The sequence below is a fragment of the Tupaia chinensis genome, unplaced genomic scaffold (assembly GCF_000334495.1).
Source record: "Tupaia chinensis unplaced genomic scaffold, TupChi_1.0 Scaffold000314_1, whole genome shotgun sequence".
NCBI lineage: Eukaryota > Metazoa > Chordata > Mammalia > Scandentia > Tupaiidae > Tupaia > Tupaia belangeri.
Genome location: NW_006159807.1, coordinates 2,411,086 through 2,425,242, shown reverse-complemented (window position 1 = coordinate 2,425,242; position 14,157 = coordinate 2,411,086). Strand labels below are relative to the sequence as shown.

At 37.8% G+C, this 14,157-nt stretch overlaps 1 protein-coding gene across 3 annotated transcripts in view; it reads right to left on the bottom strand.

The window, feature by feature from the left end:
• The window catches only part of CHN1 (chimerin 1), a 125,726-nt gene that overhangs the window by 52,303 nt on the left and 59,266 nt on the right, over positions 1-14,157 (bottom strand). For 2 of the 3 annotated variants that reach the window (XM_006151115.2, XM_006151114.2), the window contains exon 2: positions 3,952-4,029. Coding sequence is in view for 2 of the 3 variants with exons in the window: in XM_006151114.2 (XP_006151176.1) it covers positions 3,952-4,029 (78 nt within the window). In the remaining variant the exon portion in view is untranslated. Of the gene's footprint in view, positions 1-3,951; positions 4,649-14,157 lie in introns of those variants that run through there. The other variant, XM_006151113.3, reaches the window with a different exon arrangement.

The following is a 14,157-nucleotide window of genomic DNA, read 5'->3' as shown; positions in this document are numbered from 1 at the left end:
TTCAGCAGGCATGCCGGCTGCTGCTACCTTCAGTTTATCAAAGAACAGAGTGCTGGACGGTTAGCCAGAGCTGCCAGGTTCACTAGTATCTCTCTCTCTCAGTAGGTCCTGAATCAGTAATTTTATTAAGTATTTTAAGACTATGTTTAGTGCTATTTTAATTATAGTACCAATTCACATTTCAGGATTCATTACTCGGTACTACTACATCTATTAACACAATATCTCACATGTTTCATTTATAAGCAGAGCGCAAAGCACCTGAAAACTAAAACAACCACTCCTAATGTCAAGACCATCTTTAGAAAGGATGAAACTCATATTTTAAAGTATATATTCACTATAATTCTTAATATTATTTTCTTTTAATTATTTAATTTGCCTAGGTATTCAGGGTTTTATTATTGTAACATTGTATCTAATACTAATTTTATTTTATAGATCTAAGTTAAGCAACCAAGTGAAACACAGAATAGTTAATTTGAAGAGAGTGAAAGAAATAAAAAGGATTTCACTGTATTTTGTGGTGCATGAAAAATGTAGCTTCTCTTACATAACAGCTAACTCTGCCTGGGAGCTAATAAAGAGTAAGAGCTTCCTTCAGCCCCCACAGTCATGCTAAGGTTCTCGACTGCATCCTGGCCTTGACAAGTTGGCAAGGGAAACAGGAGTCAGATGAATACTTAAGTACAAATTAATTTCTTGGTATAGATTCAGAAAAAAATGTCAATAGAGGAGTAATCTGTAATAATAGAAACAGGGGTTACCATGTAGCTACATGTACCAGAAACTCAATTTCTCAGATGTAGAAACGTGGGCTTAGAGGAACAGCACTCTGCCCCAGGTGATACGAGTAATAAGCAAGCTCCTGCTGGCCAAGGCTGGGCTTTGGTTAGCATCCTATCCAGACAGCTCTGGAAGACAGGGTACAATCATTGCTGGTGGAGTGCTTTGGTTTTACTTTTAATATCAGTGATTTCGTTTTGTTTTGTTCTCTCTCTGTATGTGTATTTGAATAGCATAGTTCTTAAAATGAGAGGCTGATCCAGGGAACAGTTAAAATTATTTTCACTATAATTTATGTTGAAATCTTAAAGGGTAATAGTTTTTTAAAGGATGTGGTACATTTATCTCTAAAATAATAATCTCCTTAAGAGATACAACTATTCTTCTTGTGAAGATTCTTTATCAAATCCTAATAAGTAACACAGAAAAAAAAGAGAGAAAAAGAGACTGTTACATAACACAACAAAATGGGGAGACTTTCTGATTTTTCTACTGAAAAAAAAAAAAAAAAAAACCTAAAAGAAAAAAAAACAAAAAAACAAAAAAAAACCCTGCCTAGAGTCTATAGTTAGGTCCTGTTGATTTGTCTGGCTTTCACCTTGGTGAGAGCTTTTATCAAAAGTATAAAGTACTCTTGGCTTTACCCCCTAAAATGAGATTTGGTACCTTTTCAACACCACAACGTGGTATTGCATAACAAGGCAGTTCAAGAAGCAAAAAAGAAAACCATAATGAAATGAGGCTTTGGTGAGTGGGCTTCAGAGTAGACAGAATACACTTGTACCAACACAGAAGATAGCCAACGGAGAGGCTATGTGAGTGATTGTCATCATGGAAATGTTCAGGGTTTTTCCCACAATAAATCTCTGAACTGTACATACTTACACATCCCAAGCAGTGACCTTCTAAGTAAGCATTTGTGTGGGAGAGACTGCTCCTGCCACAGTCTGAATTCTTTTCAGGATGTTCTCGGAAGTATGACTTTCCCCCGCCTTTCTTTTCTAGTTTTTTTTTTTTTTTTTTAAATAATGCCACCCCGCAGAAACATTTTTTAAATAACAGAGTAATTTCAACGAGAAGAGTCAAATTCTGAGACTTCTGACCTTATTAGCAACACTAAAAAAAAAAAAAAAAAAAAAAAGGTAATGTAATGCAACTCACTGACATGAGCCCTTTCCTGAGAATTAAGACTCTTTTTAAGAATAAGTTCAAGCTGGTTTTAATTTTCTAACTCCACAGAAAACAGCAGCCTTCTACTTTTTATATGCTTTTTAAAAGACAGGTACCTTTAAAGTAGTTTGGGATGACTGGTTTCCTAGCCAGCACTTTCTGGTTGTACAGAATTTGTTCATTAAAGCCATGTGTTAAAACTGAGAAATAACTGGAGACATAACCAATAACCAAAAAGAATATGCTTGTTTATTAAAATCTTTAACAGTTCCAGTTGCTTTTAATCAAACAAATAAAAAAGCATGTGCAATGAACTTGACTTGACATTATAATAAAATTCCTAATAGATCAATCTGTTTCTGCTAAATAAATCAGAGGGTACATCTTTAGACATACATTATAAAATCTCAGCCATTTCTTAAAAATGTGCATATAATTTCTTACTTAGGAATCTAAATGGCTACTTCTGTGACCTAACATGTATATACTTTATGTTTGCAAAAGGGTTTATTTGGGTCATTTCCTGATAGCATATGCTATGAGACCAGGTTGTGTATATCATGCAAGTAGAAACTGAGGCCTAGTAACTTACATGTGCTGTTTCAGTTCATAAATGGAAGATGTAGTTAAGACTGGATGCACATGAGATTTCTGTTTTCTATCAGATATTTAGTCTACTGAACTGCCTCAATTTCATTTTAAACCAAAGATATTGGTTGAAAAGTAAGGTCATTAATAATATGTTTAAGGAAGAAGAAGAAAATGCTCTTTGTTTTACCCTAAAATATTAACAATCTTTACATAAAAATCATATTTTAGAAATGTTTTTTAAATTAAGTAATTTATCCTTTACTCCAAATGATCTGAAAAAAAAAATTTATTCCTCAGAAATGCAGAGCATATTTGAGGCTTGGCATTTAGCATCTGAGTCAAATAAATGAGAGGGTTAAAAATCAGGATGAATTGCAAATCTGGAATGAAATGACCTAGTACAGACCCTGCTGCTTTCTATGTGTTCACTGAATACTGGATAAAGTAATAAATCAAGGATCAGTGTTTCCAGCTTTATCATCTTTTTAAACCAGATACTCTTTCTAATTTTGAAACTAATGATACTTTAAACTAAAAATATTCATGTCTCAAGAATATCATAAAGTTGTCTAACTATTGGAAGTTACTACAGGAAATGCCACTACATATTAACTTAACTGGATCTCCTTTATGGGTGACCTCACATAGTGAGGTATATTCTCTGAATTAGATTGTAAAGATATAAAACTTCAAGGCCTTATATGCTTAAATACCAGCAAGATCTGCACATAGCTTCAATCTACACATACCATCTTGATAAGAGTCAAGTATAGTTGATAAAACACATTAACACAATAATTAAAAACTGCACACACACACACACACACACACACACACACACTCGGTGAAAGCAAATACTCAAAGAGAGAAGAGAAGCTGCGAGTGTCAGCATCACCACCAGTCCCCTGGTAGCCATCCTCCTTTCATCGTGGTCAATTCATTAACAGAGGAGAAAAGACAGAAACTATGGGAAAATGCAGACCATCTGCTCAATCCAGATGCAATGGCACATGCGTCTTATAGTCAAAGCTTTTTACCAGAAACGAACAGAGATAAGATCTAATCCTCTCATGCACTATCCTGCAAAGGTATTTAGACATACTTGCATCATAAATAAAAATAATGCCCAACTCATTACTAAATAAGACCGTTTAATATCAGTCAAGACTTTTAATAGAATAGTCAAACAGCATTAGAGGAAATGGGGTTAGATTTTTATTAGTTTTATTCAGCTACCTCTTAAATAAAAACAGACTTAAAACATTCTCATTCCTTAAATAGCAAGAAAATTTTAGTCAAGTCATTGTAGTTTTTAAAAAGACACTGGAAGATACTCTTTGAATAGTGCATATTTAAAGCAATGTGCATTTCTTATAAGAAAAGGCTAAAATAAAATGTTCTTACCTTGAAATTGTGAACCTTCTCATATTTTGGAATTTGCTCGTTTTCTTTCAGAGTTGCTCTTCTAACAAGTGATGTCAACTGCGAATAAGCAAAGAGTTTCAGAGGTTGCCAGATTGTCACGGACGACTTTGGAGAGCCCAGTTTCATTCCCAAGGCTGCTATCAATAAATCTTGCTGACGGCCCTCTTGTTTTGATTTGTGAACCGTAGCTTTATTCGCTTTCCTCCCCGACCAAGACTCTTTGGATGGCATTTTGGAATTCACAGGCAAGAAAGCAAACCTATACTGGTCTCTGTCGATGAACTCTGTTCAGCTAACACATGAGCATTCTGCTTGGCAGCACTGAAGCCTAACCTACAGAGAGCTGCAGAGAATCACCACGGAGAGGTGGAGGAGGAGGACGAAACACTTCCCAGAGGTCGACTAGCCAGGCAAATTCTTTTTTCTTCCTTTTTTTTTTTTTAAAGGGCTCTATATTTAAGCTTCTGAAAATTTAGGAATCTGAACAGAAATAAGGAATCGATGCTAACATGCAAAACACTCAGCATCTCTCTTTATCCCTTTTTAAAAGCCATACAATTTTGACAAACGATACATTTCTAAAAGCTTTCTTTTCCACTCAATATATTACTGTCCATTCTGAATGAAAGATGCCTACATACTGCCTGCAGTCAGTTTCTACCAACAGACACCCCGTGAAGCCCTTGGCAGGGAGGGTGGGGGAGGGGAGGGATCTGATGGGAAAGGCTGGATTAGACTGGCCGGGGTAAGAAAGGAGTGAACCAATGAAAATCAAGCAACAGTATTTAAGTACTGTATTCCTCAGCTCACTGCTTCTCCCTCCTCGCATGTAAGATTTTCTTGCTGGCTCAAGGCAAAAAGAAAAAAAAAATCAGTGGGAAGATAATGAGCAATGAATGACTCATGCATTATTACAAAATGGAATTTTTTAAACCTTATTAAAAGCAGAGGAAAATTAACATACAGCATCAGGTTTTAAAAAGAATGCACCACTGCCAGGTAAATTATTAAAGGCTCATCTGTATCCTTCCTTGGGCACTATGGTTAACTAAAACCCAATTTTATTCAAAATAAAAGGTTGGTTAACTAAAACCCAATTTTATTAAAATGAGCAAAACTGTTATTTTGATTAAAAAAGTTTGACTAGGTATCATATATTTTCATGCATGACAGGAACATGCATGTAATGCTAGGTTGGGAGTGGTATGTTTTGTCTGCTGTGAGTAGTTTTGTCATGGGTCTACACTTAAAGAGATGAAACTATTATTTTATTTTTATTTTTTTAGACAGTGCCTTATTGTCCCAATCCTCCTGCCTCAATCTTCTGGCTGGAACTACAGCTGTGTGCCACCACACCATGCTGTTTTTTAGACAGCCTCACTATGTTACTGAGGCCAACCTCAAACTCATGGATCCTCCTGCCCCAGCCTCCCTTCACTGGGATTGATACAGGTGCATGCTACCATGCCAAGCCTTCAGGTTGGACAGGAAATCAATCCCAGGTCTCCCAAGCAGTCCCAGCTTGCGGAGCACAGCATTTTAGCACTGTGGCTGGGCTGAGGGATTATTATTCTAACTCTCTAGCTTTGACTTTTTTTTTAAACTCAAAGAGCTTGAGGCTCAGTCATAGTGGGAGCCAGTTGGGAATAATTCCTCATTTACACAGGTACCAGATGTAGTGTAACTATGTTTATAGGACCCTTGAGTGTTTGTTCACGGATGTAGAAAGATGGGTGCCAGGTAAGATGCAAACTCATCTCTGTTTAAGGGCAATACTTTTATACTCTTTACTAAGTAAGATGTTATAACAGGTTGGAGTTTTAGCCATTAAGTTTTTTTTCCATCATTAAATTTTAACTTAATTAAGTTTAATCCATTATTATTCCAATATTACACTGTATTTAAAAATTTTATAACTCAATATTTAGATAAATTCAGTCCATTTGCTAGTACAAACAACTTATCTCAGAGTTCATAATGTACAGGGGGCAAGTTCCCTATATATAGTCTAGTTTAATTAGGCATAAAGTGGTGCTTAAAACTAAGCTAGATATGGGAAATAACAAGACTGATTTTCTAAACATCTCTAATGTTTTTTACTTAAGTCTATAATCCCTTTTATTCTTTTAAAAACATCTCTAAATGGGGCCAACAGGTACATGGCAGTTAAAGGCACTGGACTCCCACATGACCAAACGTAGTTTCAGTCCCAGACCTGGCAGCTTGCTCTCTCTCACTCTTTCTGGTGAGCACATACTCTCTATAGCAAATTAATAACAGTAATAGATAAAATTAGGTAAATAAATAAATCTCTAAGTAAATAAATGGCAAAAGCTAACATTTACAGAAGTTTCCATTTCATAAATTTATACTCTTAGGTGATCAATATGAGACAAAAATTCTACGATGATGAGAGAAAATGTAATGCAAAAAGTTTCTTCGCCTAACTAAGTTTCACTCTTCAGCTTAGACTTAGTTTGTCATGTAATGATGAATACTATAGGGGTTAACCAATTCTTCAGACATTTACAGCCGATGGCAAACTTTATCCAAACCTCAGCAGACACCAGGAAAAACAAAACAAAACAGACTCTAAAGGTAAATTTAACAGTAAAAATGCTTTTCCAAAAAATAATACCAATTTACTAAGTGAAAAAAACCAAACACATACTTAACAACTTAAATAGCATTATTTTTTGGAGTAGTTTTGATCAAAGTACTGGTGTTACAAATCATCCCCACTTCTTCAACTGTAGCAATTAAAATTCAACCATGTATAAAAATACTCATGATAGGGACCAGCAGTTAGCGTAATGGCTATGTCGCTGGACTCCCACGTAGTCAACCGCGGTTCGTGTCCTGGACCCGGTGATTTGAAACTTGGGTGCGTGTGCGTGCGTGCACAAGATCCCAAGAGGAGAACGGAGGAGAAGGGGTTGAGGCGTGGCCATCCCCCCTGGGGGGGTGATTTCTCGCTTTCTGTCTCTCTGTCTCTCTCTGTCTGTCTGGCGAGCGCACATGCCCTAAAGCAAAAGCCTCTCAAAAAAAAAAAAATACTCATGATAGAGTTATCTAGAAAATTCAAGGCCAGGTAAGTGTGAACACTTTGTCATTGACAGGTCTACTGTAAATTCTGTTACAGTTTACTGTCTTTCCTGAGTAACTTTTCTACTCAAGTACTGGATTGGGCTGGTGCCGCAGGGGACCTGTTAAGCCCTGTGCAGAGGAAGCTGGATCCCACGTGGCTGACCAGTTTGAGTCCCAGCCCTAGCAGCTTGAAAAACATGTCCCGAATGTGTGGATACATGCCCAAAATTCTGATGGGAGGGAGAAATGGAGGAGGGATTATGGCATGACCACGACCCATTGGAGAAATGGAGGAGGAAGGATTATGGCATGACCACGACCCATTGGAGGGATGCTTTCTCTCTTTTTCTCCCTTCAATGAGCATATATATACTCTCTTGCAATTAACATTATACCTTCTTGCAATTAACATTTTTAAAAAAGAAATAATGGACTAACTGCAACTTGAGCAGCTACTGAGGACAGTAAGGAGATACAAAATAACTTAGAAAGAAAAAGATCTTGGCTTCTCTCACATGGCTGCAGGTTTAGTCACTATGATGCTTTTACCATGGCAGGGACTGTACTTATGCATTATGTTTCTGGAAGGTTGACTCAAGAACTGCTAACTAATATTATTAAAGAACCAATATCAATGTTCTGCTATTCTAAATGTAATTAAAATTTATTTGGCCATATTTATCTACTTAGATACACAGTTACAGAATCTATTAACTGTGACTATCATTTATTAGTTATTGAGGACTTAAGTTCCAGGTGCCCAGTTAGGCGCTTTATATACAGAATCCCATTAAATCCACAGATACATCCTATGAGGCATGTCTTAGCCTCATTTTATAGTTAGAGAACTGAGGCCCACAGTAGTTAGTTTCCCAAAATTACAGAGAGAAGTGGTGAAGCAGGGCTGTTTATCACTATGCTATCTCCATCCAGGTGAGAAAATGGGAGGACACTATGGAGTCTGAGGATAGCTGTTCTTCTCTGGTTCTAGTCAAGGTGGTTTTTCTAGTTATATCCTTTCAATTTTGAAGAATAGCAAAGTCACAAGATAGAGTGGCAGCGAGCAACAATGGCTGGTAAGAAGAAGAAGCAACAGCAACTAAGATCTTAAGATCTCAAGTTCAGGGGCTAGCAGGTCATGTGGTGGTTGTGATGCTGGATTCTCACATGGCCAACAGTGGTTTGAGTCCTGGACCCAGCAGCTTGAAAATCAGACCGGGGCGCATGTACACATATGCCCAAAATCCCTGGAGGAGAATGGAAGAGAAAGGATTGTGGGGTGGCCATCCCCTGGGGAGTGATTTTTCACTTTCCCTTGCTCTGTCTCTGTTAAGCACATGTGCCCTATGGTAAAAAAAAAAAAAAAAAAACTTAAAAAAAATCAGCAGTTCAGCACATAAGGCATGTAGTCAGAAATGCAGACATCAAGGCTCAAGTCACACACCCCTCCTTCATAAAGCCTTTGGTGATCTGCACTGGTGAGAAGTGATTTTGCCCACCCGTGAAGTGCAGAGTCTGTCACTGGTTCATTAATTACGAGACACATCATATTCTACCTCTTACCACAATTATCTGTGTAGACCTGGGTCTTACACATCTTCTTATACACCCTGAATCTGCACAGTACTCTACACAAATAATGGTTCGATAAATACTTGGTTAAAATAATAAAATCAAGGGGCTGGCAGATGGTGTGGAGGTTAAGGGCACTGGATTCCCACATGGCCGACCGCAGTTTGAGTCCTAGACCTGGTGGCTTGCTTTCTTACTTTCCCTCTCCCTCACTCTGGTCAAATTAAAATAAATAAGTAAAGTTAAATAAATAATAAAATAAAACAATAAAAAATAAATAATCAAACAAAGGCAGCTATTTTTACTGGGGACAGTATGTAATAAAGAAGATGAGATCTGAAATCAGAGAAACCAAAGTTTGAATACAGACCTCGGGAAATCTACTTTGTGCCTTGTATTGAACCCTATCAACTTCCCTGGTCCTGGCTCTGTTAAACACCTGGGCCCTATGGTAAAAAAAAAAAAAAAAAAACTTAAAAAAAATCAGCAGTTCAGCACATAAGGCATGTAGTCAGAAATGCAGACATCAAGGCTCAAGTCACACACCCCTCCTTCATAAAGCCTTTGGTGATCTGCACTGGTGAGAAGTGATTTTGCCCACCCGTGAAGTGCAGAGTCTGTCACTGGTTCATTAATTACGAGACACATCATATTCTACCTCTTACCACAATTATCTGTGTAGACCTGGGTCTTACACATCTTCTTATACACCCTGAATCTGCACAGTACTCTACACAAATAATGGTTCGATAAATACTTGGTTAAAATAATAAAATCAAGGGGCTGGCAGATGGTGTGGAGGTTAAGGGCACTGGATTCCCACATGGCCGACCGCAGTTTGAGTCCTAGACCTGGTGGCTTGCTTTCTTACTTTCCCTCTCCCTCACTCTGGTCAAATTAAAATAAATAAGTAAAGTTAAATAAATAATAAAATAAAACAATAAAAAATAAATAATCAAACAAAGGCAGCTATTTTTACTGGCGACAGTATGTAATAAAGAAGATGAGATCTGAAATCAGAGAAACCAAAGTTTGAATACAGACCTCGGGAAATCTACTTTGTGCCTTGTATTGAACCCTATCAACTTCCCAGATTCTAGCACTCATTCTACCACTTAAAAGGCAGATGATGACATGTACGTTAGCTCAAGGAGCAGGCCTGGGAGGTGTGTGGAAAATGGAAAGAAAAGGAGATTATTAGTATTTGTGAAGGAGCCAAGAGCACTGCTTGATGCATCACACGGCTGTCCTACTTACTGGCACAACCATCCTGGGAAGTAGGGTGCACGCTGTTCATTTTATAAATGAAAAACAACTGGAGTTCACAGGGCAACTTGCTCAAGGTCACATGGCCAGGACGTGGAAGTGTAACATCTGAATCCCCATCTTTTGCTTCCAAAGCCTATAGCTCTTCTTGCTATCTTGTATGAGAGCAGGAGAGAAACACAAGGTTTTAGAGATACACTGCCTCTCTTATTCTGCTTCCTAAAACAGAAGAAAATGGTTTAACCGAGTGGGGGTCTAAACTGATAGCGCACATGTCGTTCTTGCTACCAGGTCATTCTTGCTGGAAACACCAGCAGTATTCATTAATAGCTTTGTATTCTGACTGTGAATCTTTGGCCCCTCTTCAGAATTGACTGTCCATTCTTGATATTAATGTCACGTCCACAGGTTCATCCGAATGAGTGATTGGGCCTAGAAAAACAGATGGGGAAGTGGGCAGATTCTACAACCTTCTCGATTCCTACATTTGTCTGCACTGCCTGTAACACAGTAAGGACTACGGAAATGGTGAGGGGTGAGGCGGTGAGGGGTGTGAGGGATAAGGTATGAAAGGTAAATTAGGTGACCTTAGAAAGGAACACGTTTGCTGTTTTCAAATAAAGACATTGCCACTGACCCCACTACCCTGTTGTTTATTCAGTAATAATACTGGATTTGTGCTGAGGCAGCCTCTCACCTTCACCAAGTGGAGAACAACAAGAAACTAACTCAGGCTCTGGCAACAAAATTCCTAGCCTATTCATGCTGACAATTTATTGGCTATGGTATGTCCTTGGTCAAATTACTAATTTACTTCAGTCTTTGTTTCTTTATATATAAAATGGATAAAAAATATATACGGTATGGAATTATTAAGAATTAAGTGAGATAGGGGCCAGCTGGTGGTGGTGGTTGAGGTGCTGGACTCCCACATGGCCAGCCACAGTTCAAGTCCCAAGACTTGGGTGGCTTGCTTTCTCAATTTCCCTCTCTCTTCTCTCTCTGTCTCTTTCTGATAAGTGCACATGCCCTACAGCAAATAAAATAATAACAAATAAAACTATTTTTTTAAAAAAGAAGTGGGAGAATGTTTTTTATTATTTCTAGCATAAAAACCAATCATGAAATGGAAGTTTCCTCAGCTTTCCTTATATTCAAGAACCTATATTTCAAAGATCACAAGTAATATAACGTCTGACTGTGATATGCATTAAAAACGCAAGGCCACTGTCCTATGCAACGGGAGCTTCAGGTCAAACTGACACCAACAGTTTAGGGATACAGCATTACCATCACCGTTTGGCAATCTTTACCTTACCTGTCTTAGCAATTTTACAGTTGAGAAAGCCCTTATGCTCAAACTTGGAGTAATTCCATCAATATCTGCTTACAGGAAAGAGTCTTACTAATTTATTTATACTAAGATACAAATGACTGTTTCTATTTCCTTTTCCACAAGTGTCTGGTTTTGAGTGCAAGACTAAGACTTTAAGCCAAAGGAATAAATCTCCAATTACTTATGTCAGATCTCATCTGTAGTAAGAGTATTTTCCAGGAACCTGGAAGGACCTCAGGTAACACAAACAGTTACCTCCTTTCTAATAAAGTGTTGATATCATGGACTCCTTAGCACAATGCTCCCCTTAGCTAAGTTAACGTTCCAGCCAAGAAGCACCACAGAGGAATGTTCTAGCTGGCATTACCCTGAGGCTTGGGAGGTAGAGAGTAATTGGATTAACTCTTGAGCAATCAGCATTTCTGGTTCATGTTTAGTGAAATCCCATAGCTTCTATCTAATGTTAAGATTGAGGTATAAACAACACAGCTTTTCTGAAACCACAAATATCAATTGTGACATGAAGATTTACAGATTCAAGAAATTTTGACTCACTCTAGATGCACAGATTATTCTTCCATTCATCTTCTGAATTATAATTTGTAACCTAATTTTTCCTTTCCCTTACAGCCAAACTGGAATCCACGGTACTTAAGAATAAATAGATCAGCTTCATTAACTAACTGAAAACAGCATGGCACTGAACTAGTAAATGATTTTACATGTATGATGTAGTTTAGCTGTCAGTCAATAGGATAGATATTATAATTCTCATTTTATGAATGAATAAACAGAAGCTCACAGATATTAAGTACCATGCTGAAGGTCACCTAAGTATTATGTGAGAATAGGACTTAAACCTAGGTTTACATCACTTCAAATTCTGTTTCGTTCCTCTAGACTGTCTTGCCTCTTCTATTAGCTATGGTTATCATGCAATTTTGAAAAGTTATCATTTGAATGATTTCTTGAGCATTTATATGCTAGCCTGCCTCAGATTACCAGGCATTTAGTGCTGCTCAATTTGAATTTATAGTATCAACCAGATTCAGCACTCAGTCAAAAAATTTTAAATGCGGTTTAAGTGAAACATGAGAGAGTTCTGTATCAGAGCTCTACCAGTTCCCTAAGTTATGTAGGGATAAATACATTTTTATATTGCACAGAAACTCATACAAAAATTTTGCCAGGGCTCGAAATTTTTATGCTACCAGCAACAGTCATATAATTCCTAACTTGGTCTTCATTATGTAGCTCCTCTAGTATTAACATAATATCCATATAAACAGATAATAATAAGGCACATCAATGCATTCATTTCAGTGCATAATACATTTAAGTTATTTTATGCCGACATTGCCACTACCAAATGCTGGATACTCCAACACCTCCCTGACAAACCATAAGCAATAAGATTTAAATGTAAGACATTCAAAAACACGATGCACAAGGAATACTCTCTTGTATTCCCTACTCTTTCACGAAACAACTGAAATATGATAAATTCTGCTAGTGACAGTTTTAAGAGAGCTTTGCACTCTATATTATTAACGGAAATTCAACAGGAAAAAGGAAGGTTTATAATCATTCAGCACACAAGGATGTGCGGAAAGATTTGGGCTTAGCTGCATGGGTAAGTTCTGCTGTGGAGCTTCACAGGTAGCTGTTGTCTAGTTGGTACCCAATCTCGTAGGTTCAGGCAGCTCAAGAGGAGACTGACATTATAATACCAAACTCATGAAACTGATAGGTGAAATTCGAATGAAAGTTGTCTGTCTTATAAAATGTAATGAGAGATAATTATCATGAAGTGGGTTCTGTTTTGGTGGTAGTACACCTACACTGAAAACAAAAATAATTAGGAAGTTGGTAAAAATGGCATTAGAACAAGTGGGGTGGGTTAGATAACTATTTAGCACAGAGTTAAGACATCTGCTGGATCCTCTACAGTTGGGTGGTCTTGCCGATAGATGAGAATACTCAGTGTTAAGTGGGAGCTCCCTCATTTTAGGTCAGTGCTTTGAGGGGCATAAGCAACTTCTACCTCTTTGAGTTTCCCTTTTTATGTGTTTCTTTATAATTCTGCGTATCTGTTCAGATGTCTTAGGTAGTGATCTTAGACACTGTCCTATTTTTTCATTTACAGTTCTTAAAGGGTAGTAGATTGTAGCCCTGATATATTAATAATTTATATAATGAGTGCTCTGGGATGACAAAACAAAATAAACAGAAGCTATCCTTGTCCAGAATTATGTAGCCATATGTTAATATATACAAAAATTGCAAAATAAAATGTTCTAGTCTTCATGCTTCCCAACACTGGGCCACTGCCAGAGAGGGCTGTAGGACAATGACCATAACAACATCCTTCCTTGCATCCTTGGCTCTTCCAATGAAAAGCTGAAATCAGCTCCCATAGCAACTTCCTCTAGATTTCTTCCCTGCTTCCCAAATCACAATGCACAAGGAATACTCTCTAGTACTCTCTATTCTTTCAAGAAACAACAGAAATACTATCGGCAGGGATCTTTTTTTTTTTTTTTTTTTTTTCCCTTTTCTTTTAGGTTTATCCCATATGAAATGTGAGCTCACCAGTGAAAGAAAATGAGAAATCACTCCCAGGGAGGATGGCCGTGTTGCAGTCCCTTCTCCTCCCTTCTGCTCTCGGAATTTTGGGCATCATGCACACGTGCCCAGCACAATTTTCAAATCACTGGGTTTGGGGCATGAAATGTGGTTGGCCATATGGGAGTCCAGTACCTTAACCACCACACCACCTGCTGCCCACTTGTCCCCACCCCAATAGCAAGAGTTTTAAGAGAGCCTTTTCACTGTACATGATGATCTCTAGGCCCAGGGAGGAGAAGGTAAAATGTACACAGCCTGGCTTCCAAGCTTGGGTCTTACTCAAGTCGCTTAACTTA